The sequence below is a fragment of the Melospiza melodia genome, chromosome 27 (assembly GCF_035770615.1).
Source record: "Melospiza melodia melodia isolate bMelMel2 chromosome 27, bMelMel2.pri, whole genome shotgun sequence".
NCBI classification, from domain to species: domain Eukaryota; kingdom Metazoa; phylum Chordata; class Aves; order Passeriformes; family Passerellidae; genus Melospiza; species Melospiza melodia.
Window position 1 is genome coordinate 8189853 of NC_086220.1, and position 14987 is coordinate 8204839.

The 14987-nt window shown below is 48.9% G+C and overlaps 1 protein-coding gene across 1 annotated transcript in view; it reads left to right on the plus strand.

The window, feature by feature from the left end:
* The first annotated feature begins 3042 nt into the window (after window positions 1–3042).
* The window catches only part of CSMD2 (CUB and Sushi multiple domains 2), a 261846-nt gene continuing 249901 nt past the window's right edge, over window positions 3043–14987 (plus strand). Inside the window, 2 exon segments of the mRNA XM_063177637.1 lie at window positions 3043–3199; window positions 3338–3605. Coding sequence (XP_063033707.1) covers window positions 3449–3605 — 157 coding nt within the window. The 5' untranslated portion in view covers window positions 3043–3199; window positions 3338–3448.

A 14987-nucleotide genomic window follows, 5' to 3' on the forward strand; every position in this document is an offset into this window, starting at 1 on the left:
TCTTGTTGATTGTGAGCTGGATTTGTCAATTTTACTTTTCTATTTCGGGAGCACACAGTAAATATTATCCAATTAATGTGAAGAGCATCCTTCCCTCTCTCCCCATTATTTGTCCTGTGAAACATGATTTGGCATAAATTTTTCTGTGCTAAATTCAGCTTTTCTTTGTGAAGATCAGCTGTTTACAGTAGCTTCCCTATAACACTTTAATTTTCAATTTTGCTCCTTTGAATGCTGCTTTCGCTTCTTCCTGTAAATATTTTGATGTGTCTCTGGTTGTTTTCCTTTAAATGTTGTGGGGAAGCAAAAGCAGCAGCTGCTTTGGGTGCTTCAGAATTTGAAGTAGTCGGGTTTCATGGGACACACTTTTCCCAAAGAAAATTGGTTGTGGTGGAAGAAAGTGGAAATTGTTTGTTTCAACAGGAGGAGGATGCACCCTGTGCCTCAGGCTTTGCTTCAACAGGTGATTCCTTGGCAAAGGTGTGGGATCTGGATGGGAGAGGATCTGAAATCAGCTCAGCTCATCCCAGCTTTCCCCATCCCAGGGTCACTTTCCCTATCCAGGGACACCTTTCCCTACTCCAGGGATGCCTTTCCCTGTCCCAGGGTCACCTTTTCCGTCCCAGGGTCACCTTTCCCTGTCCCAGGGTCACCTTTCCCTATCTCAGGGACATTTTCCCTATTTCAGGGTCACTTTCCCTATCTAGGGACACTTTCCCTATCCCAGGAGCACTTTTCCTATCCCAGGGACACTTTCCCTGTTCCAGGGACACTTTCCCTGTTCTAGGGACCTCTTTCCCTGTCCCAGGGATGCCTTTCCCTATTCAGGGACACTTTCCCTATCCCAGGGACACCTTTCCCTATCCCAGGGACATTTTCCCTTTCCCAGGTAGCTCCAAGCCCTGTCCAGCCAGGCTTTGGACACTTCCAAGGATGGCACAACCCCATCCTCCCAGTGCCAGGCCCTCCTCACCCTCACAGGGAAGGATTTTCTCCCCAAACCCACCCCACAAATCACCTCGGGGATCCTGTTGTGGTTCCTGGGGAGAATTCCGAGCAGAATTTTAGCGAGGGGCAAGCGGGACATGGAAAAACGGGATAAAATCAGCGGGGAATGTGTCCCTGCAGCCCGGCTGGGCTGCGGGTGGCAGTGCAGAGCAGGATTTGTGTCCTCGCAGGGATTGGGAGTGTAGGGAGAGGTGATGTAGCAAGGTGAGACTCCTTGGAACCCCAGCATCCCTCCCTGGGGGATGAGGAGTTGGGGGTGCCAGGGATGGTTTGTGCCGTGCTCATGGCAATTTGTCCTTCCTGTTAATATAAACAGCATTTTTTCTTAATTATTATTCTCTTAATTATTCTGGAGACCGCTCAACCCTAAACCTCCGGGTTTATTTTTGGTGATGTAAACCTGCTCGGGAGGAACCCCTGGATTTGGAATAGCTGCCATACAATTACCCGGCAAAAAAGTGGGATTTTGGCTCTTCAATTCCTTTTTTTTATGCCTGTGGTGCATGCAGGGCTCTTGGCTCAGCCCCTGCCCTGCAGCAGCCCCAGCACAGGATGCGATTTTGGGCAGGGGGACATCTCAGGGTGGTGTGAGGGGACAGCGGCTGATGGAGCCGTGGCCCGGAGCTTTCCCTGAGGGAGCTGTGCCTGTGCACAATCGGGGCTGTTTGAATTGATGCTGCAGCTTAAACAGACATAAAGCAACTCTTTCATGTGCCAGCCGCGGTTGCCTTGGCTCTTGGCAGCGGCTCCCGGTGTGGGCAGTGCGAGGATTGAAATGCAGAGGGGACAGAGGGACAGACAAGGAGGATTGAGCCCAGATCTGCGGAGCCCCCTCGATCTATAATTTGGGTTTTTTTAGCTGTCAAATAAGCTCATTCAAGGCAACCGGAACACGGCCGAAGAAGGCGGTTTTGCAGCAAGAAACTGCAGCAAATGCGAGGCCGGGGGAGCAGGGGGATGGGTGCCAGGGCAGCCCCTGAGGTGGCCCCGGTAGGCCCGGGGGGAGCGGCCCGGGCCCGCTCTGGGAACGGGGGGAACCAGCCCGGCCCCGCATCCCGGGGGGAAATCGGGATGGACAGGGGGAAAAAAGGGGATAACAGGGCTGGAGAGGGGGTGTGGGGCTGGCAGACACCCCCTGTGTTCCCCAGGGGTTCGGGGGAGAGCGGCGGCTCCGAGGCTGTCACGAACGTGAAGTCGGTGCTTGGCGAGGAGGGGGAGGGATGCTCGAGCGTTTTCCAGAGTGCCTTTTTCTTCGTTATTTATTTATTTCCTTAAGCTCTGGTGTCATGTTCGAGTTGTTTTCCTTGTCCCTGGATCTGAGCATCATTAGCAAGATAATGAAGTTCCCGAATGTGGCGTTAAGTGGCTGCATTCCCATTCCTCCCTCCCTTTTCCCCATCTTGCCTGCAGCTCCAGGGACCGGCGTACCGGGAGATGTTAAAACAAAAACAAGGGGAGGTGCTGCTGGTGATGGGGGAGAAAAGGGGCTCTGCCAGCCCTGCCAAGCCCCCCTGTTGGCTCTGGGGAGGGGGGCACAGCCTTTCCCACCTCCAGGATGCCCCTGGACCAGTCCCACCAGTATCAGGGACAAGGCACAGACAGGGAAAAGGGAGAGGAGGGGAGGGGGGGTTTCTGTCGTGATCCGTGTTTGCAACAAAATTCGCCTCATCACAAGAATTGTGTCAATAGCATCAGGTTGTTTATGGGGGGAAGGAGGGGGGTGAGTAACAGGGATGTGTGCGAGAGAGAGAAATGGGGGTGGGGGGGCTCGTTCTTTATCTAGAAACTATGAAAAATAAACGCGCTGTGGGGCTGGATGCCGGGGTTTGGGGTGGGTAACACAGCATCCCCTTCCTCCCTTATCCACAACACCCCCCTGGCCCGGCATCCAGAGAAGGAACAAAGCTCCGGGAACGATTAATCAAGTGGCTTAATAAAAAAAAAAAAAAAAAAAAAAAAAAAAAAAAAAAAAAAAAAAGAAGTATAAATCCCTGCGGGCTGCGTGGTGCTGGTGGTGCTGCTGCTGCCGAGGAGCTGGCTCTGAGACAGCCACCGGGAGGGACGCGCCAGCCCTCCCCTGCTCTCCTCTCCTCTCTTCTCCTCTCCTCGCCTTCCCTCTCCTCTCCTCTCTCCCCGAGCTGCTGCCACACTTGGTTCATTCCAGCTGCAGAAGCTCAGAGCCTTCCATGCGGTGGGATTTTTTTTTCCTCCTCCCGGGCTGAAAAAAAAAAAAAATTAAGGGGGAAAAAAATATATAAATCAAAATCACAAGCCTGACCCGCTTCCCCTTCACCTCCCCCTTCCTCCTTCCTTTCTCCTCTTCATCCAGCCGAGCCGAGGACCATCCCAATCGCCGAGGGGAAGGAAAAAAGGGGGCAAAACCCAAGAGCGGCGAGCAGCGGACCCCCAGCACGCCCCATTGGTGCCGCTGCCCTTTGACATGCAACCTTGCTTGGCATGGGACCGGCCGGGATGCAGCTGCAGCTTCGGGAGGCACTGCTGGCAGCTGGGCATGGTGGCACTGCTGGCGGCCGAGGGCAGCGCCTGGAGCCGGGCACTGCTGCTCTCGCTGGGGCTGCTGGCAGGATCGGCCATGGGTGAGTGCCGCGGGCAACTTCGGCCGGGGAGCTCCGGGTGCAGAGCCCGCTGCGCGGGGATGGAGCCCGGCAGGGAGCGGGGTGCGGGGGGTGGCACTGGGGGGTGGCACTGGGGGGGTGGCAGTAGGCTGTGTGCCGCTGGGGTGGTGGCATTGGGGTGTGTGCCACCGGAGTGGTGGCAGTGAGGTGATAGCGGTAGGCGGTGTGGCACTGGGGTGATGGCACTAGGGTGGCACTCACTGGGGTGTGTGGCACTGAGTTGGTGGCACTGAGCTCTGTGGCACTGGGGTGGTGGCAATAGGCTGTGTGCTGCTGGGGTGACAGCACTGTGGTGATGGCAGTGAGGTGGTGGCTCTGGGGTGTGTGGTACTGAGGTGATGGCACTGAGCTGTATGGCACTGAGGTGGTAGCAATAGCCTCTGTGGCACTGGGGTGGTAGCAATAGGCTGTGTGGCACTAGGATGGTGGCAATAGGCTGTGTGCCACTGGGGTGGTGGCACTGAGCTATGTGGCACTGGGGTGGTGTTAGCAATAGGCTCTGTGGCACTGGGGTGGTGGCACTGGGGTGACAGCAATAGGCTGTGTGATGCTGAGGTGGTGGCACTGAGCTGTGTACCACTGGGGTGGTGGCACCGGGGTGATGGCAATAGGTTGTGTGCCACCGGGGTGATGGTACTGGGATGGTAGCAATAGGCTGTTTGGCACTGGGATGATGGCACTGTGGTGGTGGCACTGAGGTGCTGGCACTGGAGTGGTGGCACTGTGCTGTGTGGCACTGGGGTGGTGACACTGTGCTGTGTGGCACTGGAGTGGTGACACTGTGCTGTGTTGCACTGGGGTGGTGGCACTGAGGTGCTGGCACACTGTGCCCTGGCACCTTGGGTGTTTGATCGTTTGATCCAGACTCTGGAGCTGCATCCTTCAGGAGCAGCAGTTTTCCCCCAGCGCTGCCGTGTGAGGAAGGCTCTGGTTCTCCATGATCTCATTCCCCTGCTCTGCTGGGTCAGGTTTGGGATGAGCTGCTTCAGGAGCTGCTGATGTGCAGCATGACTGTGAAAAATGCCAGCACTGCTCTCCCCTCTGCCTTTCCCTGGCATCTCAGTTCAGGATTTCACTGCCCTGCTGCTTGCCCACAGCTGATAGAACAGATTTCTGGATGCCTTGCATGAAGATGGAAGCACTTTCCTCCTTTTCCTCTTGCCTTCCCAGTTGAATATCTCTTATATATGAGCTGGCTGGCCTCAGCAGCCTGGTTTTTATGAAATATGCATGGTTGGGCTTGAAAGCAGAAGAAGACTTGAATTTGGGGGCAGTTTGCTTTGTGTCTCCTGCTTCATTTCCACAGCTGCCCTTGCAGCCAAAGCAGATCCAGGGAGTGAAGTTTATTTCTGGTGTAAACAGCAAATATTTAGGGACTGTCCTTCTGTGTGTGTAGGAGGGGGAAGAGTGGGAGAGCTTGGCAGTGGCTGCTCTCCACACTGTGCAGTGCCCCCATTTCCAAGTTTCCAAGTCCTGTTGTCTTGTCTGCTGTATCCTAGGCTGGAGGAATGTGTGTTTGGGTGTTGATGTGTATGAAAGCTCCTTGGCTTTGGGGTTTTTGTTCTTTTGGTTTGTTTTTCCTTTTTTTTTTTGTTTTTTTTTTTTTTTTGTAGGAAAAACTTTATCTGGAATGCAAGGCTGATTTTATTATGTAAGGCAGGTTTCCTTTCAGGGGCTGGGGGATGAGGATTAACTGCTGCTCCTGAGCACTCTTGCAGTGGAGCTGAACAGTTCTGCTGACTGGGAGCATCTGTGAGGAAAGGCTGTAAACCCACCCAAAACAACCTACAGGTCCTTAATAAAGGCTGAATATTTATTTTGGTGGCTATTTTTCATCTCTCCAGCATGAACATTCAGCCTGTGCACAGAGGAAAACCCTTCCAGCAGCTTCTGTTGAGCTTTCCTCATGCGAGCACACTGATGGAGAGATACCTAAATCTCAGATTTACTCTACCAGGGGCTTACAGCTTTTTCTCTTCTTCTGAGCTGTCTGTGGCTTACTCATACTAGATCTTCACTCTGTACCTCACTGAGCATTTAATCCTTTCTTCTCAGGCCCCTGCTCCCTCCTGTCTGCATTTTGAGCTCTCTGTTCTGGATCCTTCAGCCAGAGGTTGCTGCTCTGGGTTGTTTTGCTTTGTGAGCAGAAGACCTGCGAAAGCTTTTTAGCCCTCAGATGGTTTTTTATCTGCATCAGAGCCGGAGGCATTGATCAATAAGTCCCCTCTTTAGATGGTGAAACCCCAGCAAGGATGTTTTAGTGAGAGCAGGGTGCCAGCTCGGGCGTCAGTGCCTGGCGCTGGGTGGGCAGGGAGGGAGGGGAGGCACCCGCCCTTTGCAGGTCACTGTGGGTTTGGGGTGCAGTTCCTGGCAATGATTTCAGCCTGTTCTGAGTGCTGAACCCCTGTGGAACAAAGTTCCAAGAGCTCCAGGCTCTCCCGTTCCGGGGCTGAGCAGGGAGCAGTAGCCAGGAGCTCCCATAGTGTGGCAGCAGAGCTGTGTGCGTGGAGCCATCAGGCTGGAGTTCACAGAAAAAGGGGAGAAACCCTCCTTCCATCGCATCACCTGGGCCCTGCCTGCCCAGAAATGTCCTTCTGAAACCCAGCACGGGGTTTGGGGTGCCCTCAGGTGCTGCCGTGTCCCAGGGCAGGTTGATGGAAATTCCCTTGGGGGAAGGATGGAGCTGGAGCGGAGGGAACGTGGTGCCTGATAAAGAGAACTTCACTGTGGCTGTGGAAATGTTTTGTGAGGTTCTCCCTTCCAGTTTGAAGTTTATTGTGGATATGGAAGTGCTTTGTGTTAGGAAAATCCATCCCCAAACACCAGAGGTTTGTGTCCAAAGAGGAATCCTGGAACTTTATTCCAGTAAAGGGAGAGGCCATGGGGCATCCCCTGGGATGTCTTGAGAGAAACCCTGCTCCCATCTCATCACCTGGGCCCTGCCTGCCCAGAAATGTCCTTCTGAAACCCAGCACGGGGTTTGGGGTGCCCTGAGGTGCTGCTGTGTCCCAGGGCAGGGTGATGGAGCTTCCCTTGGGGGAAGGATGGAGCTGGAGCAGAGGGAAGATGGTGCCGGGTGGTGGGAACTTCATTGCGCTTATGGAAGTGCTTTGTGAGGTTCCTTCTTCCAGTTTGAAGTTATTGTGATTATGGAAGTGCTTTGTGAGGTTCTCCCTTCCAGTTTGAAGTTTATTGTGGATGTGAAAGGTGTTTTGTGTGAGGAAAATCCATCCACAAACACCAGAGGTTTGTGTCCAAAGAGGAGACAGAGGAGTCTTGGAACTTTATTCCAATCAAGGCAGAGGCCATGGGGCATCCCCTGGGATCTCTCACATTTTTTGGAGGATGCAGCCTCCTTTTTATCCCAATTTCCCAGCTGCATTTCCCTTCTCTCTTTCCCCGTTTCTGAGGTACTTGAGAGGTTCAGACTCCCCAGAACACCTGATCCCAAAGATTCCCCTCTAATGTACAACCTTCCCTTTGAATTTTTGATTCTTACAGAATTTAGGGGTTTTTCTTCCCCATTGTTTCTTTCATATTTCAATATCCAATTTCATTTCTCCACAAACCTGCAGTTTATTTGTAAAATCAAATATCTCTTTCCATTCATGAATCAGTGGAATCCTTCCCATTGTTTCTTTTCTCTCCCAGTGCTGGTTTTATCTCCCAGCAGCCCCACAGCTTGTTTGGAAACACAAATCCCCCATCCCTCTCATTTGTGAGGTTCCTCCTTCCAGTTTGAAGTTTATTGTGGCTTTGGAAGTGCTCTGTGAGGTTCTCCCTTGCAGTTTGAAGGCTGCAGTGATGATTTCACAGGGATAAGATGGGCTGAGGGCTCTGGATTTTTCCTTTTGGCTGTGGGTTGGTGCTGAGCCCTGTCTGGGCTCTGGAGTGTGATGGTTCTGGAATTCTGTCTGATGATTCTGGAATTCTGTCTGTTGATTCTGGAATTCTGTGTTGATTGTCAGTCAGGTGGGCACAGCAATGCTGCTCCCCCCTTTCTGGTATTTTCAGGGGAATCAGCTCAGCTCCAGCACTGCAAGGTGAATCAGGGGCATGTGGAGGGTGTGGATAAACACAGATAAAACACATTTTAATGGCCTGTTCTAAAAGGGTCTTGACACCATTATTTACACACTGTGCTTTATTAGTAGCACCTTGCTTGGTACTGGGTTAAGGGAGGATGCAGCAGCTTGAAACAGCAGCTCATCAGTTTTAAACCCCTGTAATTATTATTTCTTCTCAATGGAAAACAGTTTTTTTCCAGACTTCTCTTCTAAAGCTGCCTGTGAATTTTGTTTATGATGGATTTGTGTCCCAGGTGTGGCTGAGTGTTGACCAGGGGATGTCAGTGCTGTGGGATGAGCAGAACTGAGCATTCCTCACTTCTCTGCACCCAGGGAATGGATCCTGCTCTCAGCCCCTTCCAGCAGCATTCCAGGGATTTCCAGCCATGGAATTATTGCTGCCCTTCTCAGCTTTCTGAGAGCCCAGCTGGGTGGGAAATGCCAAATTTCACAGCTGTGCTTCTGTTCCTGCTGCTGCCCTCCCAACCCCTGCCAGAATTTGGCCTGGATCTTGACCAGAGGAAATTGTTATGATAATGTTGAGGGTTAGTTGGGGGCAAGGTCAGGCAGCCTTAACTGGTTTTGAGCCCACAGCATTGCAAGCGAAGTCTTTTAAACTCCATTTTTATCAGGAGTATCCTGAGACACAGGGCTGGAGTAATTTTTCACAGGCTTTAGTGAAATTATAACAAAGCTCTGTTTAGCTGAGTGGATTTTAAATAATACTTCTTTACTCTCCTCCATGTTTCCAGGCATTGGGAGGTTCAGAAACACCATGAATAGGCCTAAATTTAAATTAGGCTTTTTTTTTTTTCTTTTCCCCCAACAGAAAATAGAGCAAATTCAAATGGAAAGGGAGAGATAAGACTTTAAGGGCTACAAAAAAAAAAAAAAAAGGGAAATGATTAAGTAGTAAAGATTCTCTAGTGCTGGAATTGTTGAGTGCAGCATTGAGCTGTCTCTTTGACGTGCACAGAAATGTCAGGGGTGCTGGAATCCCATTGATTGGATCCAATATCCAGTGAGGAATGATGGGAAGGGAAAGGGAAGAATCAGGATTTAAGGGGAGTTTAAACCAGGTGAGGCTTTTTTTGCTCCACTGGTGTTGGTGTGTGAATTACCAGCAGTGTCATTTCCTGAGGTGTAAACACCCAAAATCCCAGATCAGTGAGGTTGGAAAGGCCCTCCCAGATCACAGAATCCAAACTGAGCCCAATCCCCACCTTGTCCCCATCCCACAGCCCTGAGTGTCACATCCAGACCTCCTTGGACACCTCAGGGATGAAATTCCAGCACCTCCCTGAGTTGTGATGTCTGACCACCCCTTCCATGCAGAAATTCCTCCTGGATGCACCTGGAGGTGGCACAGGGAACATTCCAAACTATCAACAAGCATTGTGTGTAATTCTGGAGTGAAAGATGGAAAATCGCAGCCCAGAGGGGCTTTTTTCCAGAATTCTGCTTGCCAAGCAAGGATTGCCTTAGGAGGACACAAGAAAAAGCCAGCCTGGATTGTGTGGGCACCACCAGGGCACGACTGGAGCTGCAGCCAAATCCTCACCAGAAAAATTTCTCAATCCTTGCTGATGTTTCAGCTTTTTCCTCTGTTAACCCTGAGTGTCCTCAGAAGGGAACTCCTCTTTCCATGCAACCAGCAGGAAACCCACAGCACCCCATTTCCTGCTGGGGTAAAAAGGCTTTTCCACTCCTGTTTCGCTCCTGGGCAGTGAAGTGAACAGGGCAGGAGACTTTTTCTACTTTTAATGCCTTTATTAAAGGTGATCAGCTCAAGACTGGGAAGCTCGATGGGTCTGCAGTCTCCATCTCTTGTAGGGTGAAGAAGAGGAGGAGGAGGAAAATGCAGCTTTGTCCACTAAAGGGCAGAGCTGGGGGTCCCATCCTCACAAGAGTTAACCCTCAGGGCTGTCATCCAGGGTCTTGGCCTCAGCTGAAGTCTTCTTGCTCAGGGTGAGGGGCTGCAAAGGTTCTCAGCATCTCTGCAGGCTCAGCACTCTGTTCCTCACGTCCAGACATCACTGTAATCTCTTAATTCTCGTTGTTTTTGGGGTCTTTTCGGTAAATTTGATTAGGTTCTTTCCCATGGCATGCTGGTCTCGAGGCTGTTTTGCATCTTCTCTGATGTCCCCTCCACCTATGGTCTGGGGAGAAGGACAACTTAGCTTCAGGCAGGGTTATACCAATACAAAAGAAGCAATTTATGAGAATGGCTGCTGATTACAATATCAAACAGGTAGAACTTTACTTTAGCAGCCACTGGTTTAACTGGTTTTGCAGCTCTTTTATTTTTTTTCCCCCAAAAATTGGCAGAATTTTGTTTATAACAGGCGTAGCCCCCCCGGTTTCTCAACCCTCAGGGCTGTCATCCAGGGTCTTGCCCTCAGCTGAAGTCTTCTTGCTCAGGATGAGGGGCCACAAAAGTTCTCAGCATCTCTGCAGGCTCAGCACTCCGTTCCTCACATCCAGACATCATTCTAATATCTTAATTCTGTATTGGCTCGTTGTTTTTGGGGTCTCTTCTGTAAATTTGATGAGGTTCTTTCCCATGGCTTGCTGATCTCCAGGCTGTTTTGCATCTTCTCTGATGCCCTCCTCCTACCGTGTGGGGAGAAGGACAGCTTAGCTTCAGGCAGGGTTATACCGATATAAAAGAAGCAATTTACGAGAATGGCCGCTGATTACAATGACAAACAGGTAGAACTTTACTTTAGCAGCAACTGGTTTTGCAACTCTTTTTTTTCCCCCAAAAAATTTGGCAGATTTTTATTTATAACAGGCCGAGCAGTGGGTGCTCCAGGAGGTGCTGGAAGTCAGGGAAGGAGGCAGGAGCAGGAGGGCCTGGCCAAGGTCACCCAGCAGGAGCAGCCTGGATGTCACTCCTGCGTCATCCCACGCTGAGCACCAGCACGGGGATGTGATGCTGCAGCTCCTGAGGTGGTTTTTGAGAAGCCTCCCTGCTGCAGATGAGCTTGGAGCTGTGTCTGTGCAAAGGCATTTTCACAGTGGTTACACTGGAACAGAACAATTCCTGCATCCATTTATCAAAATGTCTGTGATTCCCATTTCCAGACAGATAAACCAACGGTGAATCTCAAATAAAGGTGTCTTTGTCCAGAACGTTTTAACACAAAAGGAAGGGAAGATTTGTTCCCCTGACCTCTGGGACGGGAAGTCTGTTCTGCCCTGCTGAAATGGCTTTATTTGGGTTTCATCCACCTGCCTTGCTGCTTTGTTTCAGTGGAACATTTTACCTGGTGCTCAGCTGTCACTTCAGTGCAGAGCAGGGCACGGTCACAGGCTGGTAATCCCAGCCCCAGCTGCATGAGGAGGTGCAAGGAGGGCTGGAATAGCCAGCAAAGATGAGTTAATCACAGGCAGAGAATTAACCACAACTGGGGATTTGCTGCTTCAGTGCTCTGCTGTTATTTGCACACTCCCCTGACTTGCAGGAGCTGTCAGAGCCCAGTTCCTGCTGCCTCCCCTGGCTGGGGGCACTGGGGGATTTTCCCTTGCCCACCCCTATGTGAAAAATGCATTTTTATAATGGGCCTTTCACAAATATTTAAATGAATATTATATGTGTTGTGTTAGAAAGTGATGCTGGATTAATTTTTTTAAGTAGTGTGTTAAATATAGTTTTAGGTTATAATGTTAAAATAGGAACTATGTCTGTGGGGTATTTTTTTAAAAGAAAAAATATCCCACAGACATGAGGAACTTGCACCAGATAGCAGCCACAGGACACCTAAATCCTTCAGAGAAAAAGAATTTATTGCTCTCTTATTAGAAGAAATTAACTTTATTCCATGTTAGGATTAAGAAGAAGAAGTTGACACTGACCAGACAGAATCCTGTGTTTGAATGGAATTTATGCATCATGTATGAGGTGTATGAATATGCAACAGGCTGTTGCTTTTAAGGTTAATCCTCTGTTAATTTGGGTCCTTTTTTTGGGCTTATTTTGCCCAGAAAGAGGTACCTGGACTGTGCATAACTCTTTGTTTTCACTGTCTCATATTCTCCTAAATCCTAATTGTCCACATTTTTATTCCTCTAATTATATTCCTATTTTTATAACCATTTTATTACTATTGAACTTCAAAATTTTTCAAAAACAAGTGATTGGCGTTTTTCACACCTACAGCGGGGATAAACAGAATTTGCAAAATGATTTACAGATTTATTCTGCAGAGAGAGATCTTGGGATGTTTGTGAGGAGCTTTCAGCAGGTACAAATTGCACGAGGTTGATTAACTGCTCAACTTTTATGTGCTCTTGGTTCTCTCCCTTGATTGCGTGGAGGGAATTCAACCATTTCATGTACAATTTGGGATTAATTGTGAATGACATTTTGAGGTGAAAGTTGTCTGTCTGCCACTGAACTTCAAGCAGCATTGTCAAAAAAAGTCAGGAATAAAACCAAGCGCAGTTACCGTTGCGGGAATGATTTGCACAGCTCCTGTAATTCGCACAGAATTTTGTATTTTTTTATACCTTTAGATCCATGTTTTATGCAAAGACTGCAGCTTTTAAAAGCAAAGTGTGCTCACCAGAGATGGGGAGGTGTGCCCTGAGAATTTGCCAGATGCATCAGGGAATTGGATGCTGGGTATTGGCACAGAGGATGCTCTGGACCTTCTGAATTTAACCTGCCACACACTCTGCCTTTGAAGCAGTTCCTTAAATTATGTGAGCTCCAGCTTCTTGCCCATGGAGGGGGAAAAGCAGTGCTGTACTAATAGTATTATCTAATTAATTATGAAGATGAATGCCTGCAGGATGGCAGAGATCAAATGGAGAACTTGTTTCCTTGTTACGGTTCCTGTTATTTATCAGCAGTTTATCAATATTTTGTTTAGTTAATTTAGTGAAAGCAGAGTTTGAAATAAGATTTTTTTTTTTCCTGGTGGCATTTATGTCATTACTTTTGGAGTTGCATGGCCTGAGGTGGAGTTGAAAACAGGAGGAGTGGGATTTTAGGGACAGGAGGAATGGGATTTTAGGGATAGAGGAATGGGATTTTAGGCACAGGAGGAATGGGATTTTAGGGACAGGAGGAATGGGATTTTAGGGACAGGAGGAATGGGATTTTAGGGACAGGAGGAGTGGGATTTTAGGCATGGGAGAAATGGGATTTTAGGGACAGGAGGAGTGGGATTTTAGGGACAGGAAGAGTGGGATTTTAGGGACAGGAGGAGTGGGATTTTAGGGACAGGAGGAATGGGATTTTAGGGACAGGAGGAATGGGATTTTAGGGATAGGAGGAATGGGATTTTAGGGACAGGAGGAATGGGATTTCAGGGACAGGAGGAATGGGATTTTAGGCATGGGAGCAATGGGATTTTAGGGACAGGAGGAATGGGATTTTAGGCATGGGAGGAGTGGGATTTTAGGGATAGGAGGAATGGGATTTTAGGGACAGGAGGAGTGAGATTTTAGGGACAGGAGGAGTGGGATTTTAGGCACAGGAGCAATGGGATTTTAGGCACAGGAGGAGTGGGATTTTAGGTGCAGGAGGAGTGGGATTTTAGGCATGGGAGGAATGGGATTTTAGGGACAGGAGGAGTGAGATTTTAGGGACAGGAGGATGGGATTTTAGGCACAGGAGCAATGAGATTTTAATCACAGGAACAATGGGATTTTAGGTGCAGGAGCAATGGGATTTTAGGAACAGGAGCAACGGGATTTTAGGAAGTTTGCTGAGGAGCTTTGTGCTGGGGTGTGGTGGCTCACATTGGGTCACATCCTGTCCCCAATCCTTCACTTTCCATGTGTTTAAATCCATAAATTCCATCAGAATTCTCCCCTCCTCTCACTGCTATGGGCAGGGGAAGCTCTGCACCTTGCAGGGGCTGTAGAGAGCTGCTAAACTCAGGGGTACAGAAAATTGCAGCTCATTTCTCCTCTGACAAAAGGCACAATTCAATGTTCCCTTTCCCCTTTATCCACCAAATAATAACACCCAGAAAAATCCATTTCCTCCTGGGAAGGGGAGGAAAACATCCCATCCTGCAGGAGGATAATGGAGCTGGTGCTTTTCCAGAGGTGATGCCATTTTTAAAGATGCTCCTTGCATCCCACAGCATATTGTTTATATCCCTCTATTGTTGTTTTGTCTCCATTAGGGAAAGGTTAGGCACAATCCTGGACACTGGGCAGCTGTCAGCAGCATTCCCAAGGGGCTCTCATTAAAGTTAAGCACCACTTGGGTTGTTAATATTAAAATAAGGTTCACCTGCTGGAATTATGAAGGGTTTGAAGGATGGGGAGTTTGTCCCTCGTTGTGTGGGGACTTTTGTCCCTGAGATGCTTTAGGATTTTGGTTTTTCTATTTTTCATATATTTGTAATCCTGCAGTTCTTTAGTTTATAACCCTAAACTCCATACACAGTGTGAGCTGACGCTTTCCCATTTTGGGCAGACACAATGTCATGGTTTGCCATGAGAGATATTTAGGGAAGTGATGCAAACCTCAAAACCTCAAAATTAAACCTCAAAACCACTAAACCCAACAATTCCTCTCCAGGCCTGGCAATCAAGGACACCTCAGGCCCCAAGAGATGGAAACAAAAGTGAGTTAGGGGAGCAAACTTGGGGTCAATGACTTCATTAGCTGAAGCTGTAATTGGAATTAATTAACCTCCCAATATATCCCTCTTTTGGATGGGATGAGATTTAAGGTCTCTTTTGGGTGGGATGGGATGAGGTTTAAAGTCTCTTTTGGATGGGATAGGATGGGATTTACAGTCTCTTTTGGGTGGGAAGGGAGGAGATGTAAGGTTTCTTGTGGATGAGACTGGATGAGGTTTAAGGTCTCTTGGGTGGGATGGGATTTAAGGTCTCTTTTGGATGGGATGAGATGGGATGAGGTTTAAGATCTCTTTTGGGTGGGATGGGATGAGATTTAAGGTCTCTTGAATGGGATGGGATTTAAGGTCTCTTTTGGGTGGGATGGGATGATGTTTAAGGTCTCTTTTGGATGGGATGGGATGAGATTTAAGGTCTCTTTTGGGTGGGATTGGATGAGATTTAAGGTCTCTTGAATGGGATGGGATTTAAGGTCTCTTTTGGGTGGGATGGGATGATGTTTAAGGTCTCTTTTGGATGGGATGAGATTTAAGGTATCTTTTGGATGGAATGAGATTTAAGGTCTCTTTTGGATGGGATGAGGTTAAAGATCTCTTTCGGATATGATGGAATGAGGTTTTGGGTCTCTTTTGAGTGGAAATGGATGAGATTTAAGGTCTCTTTTCACCCC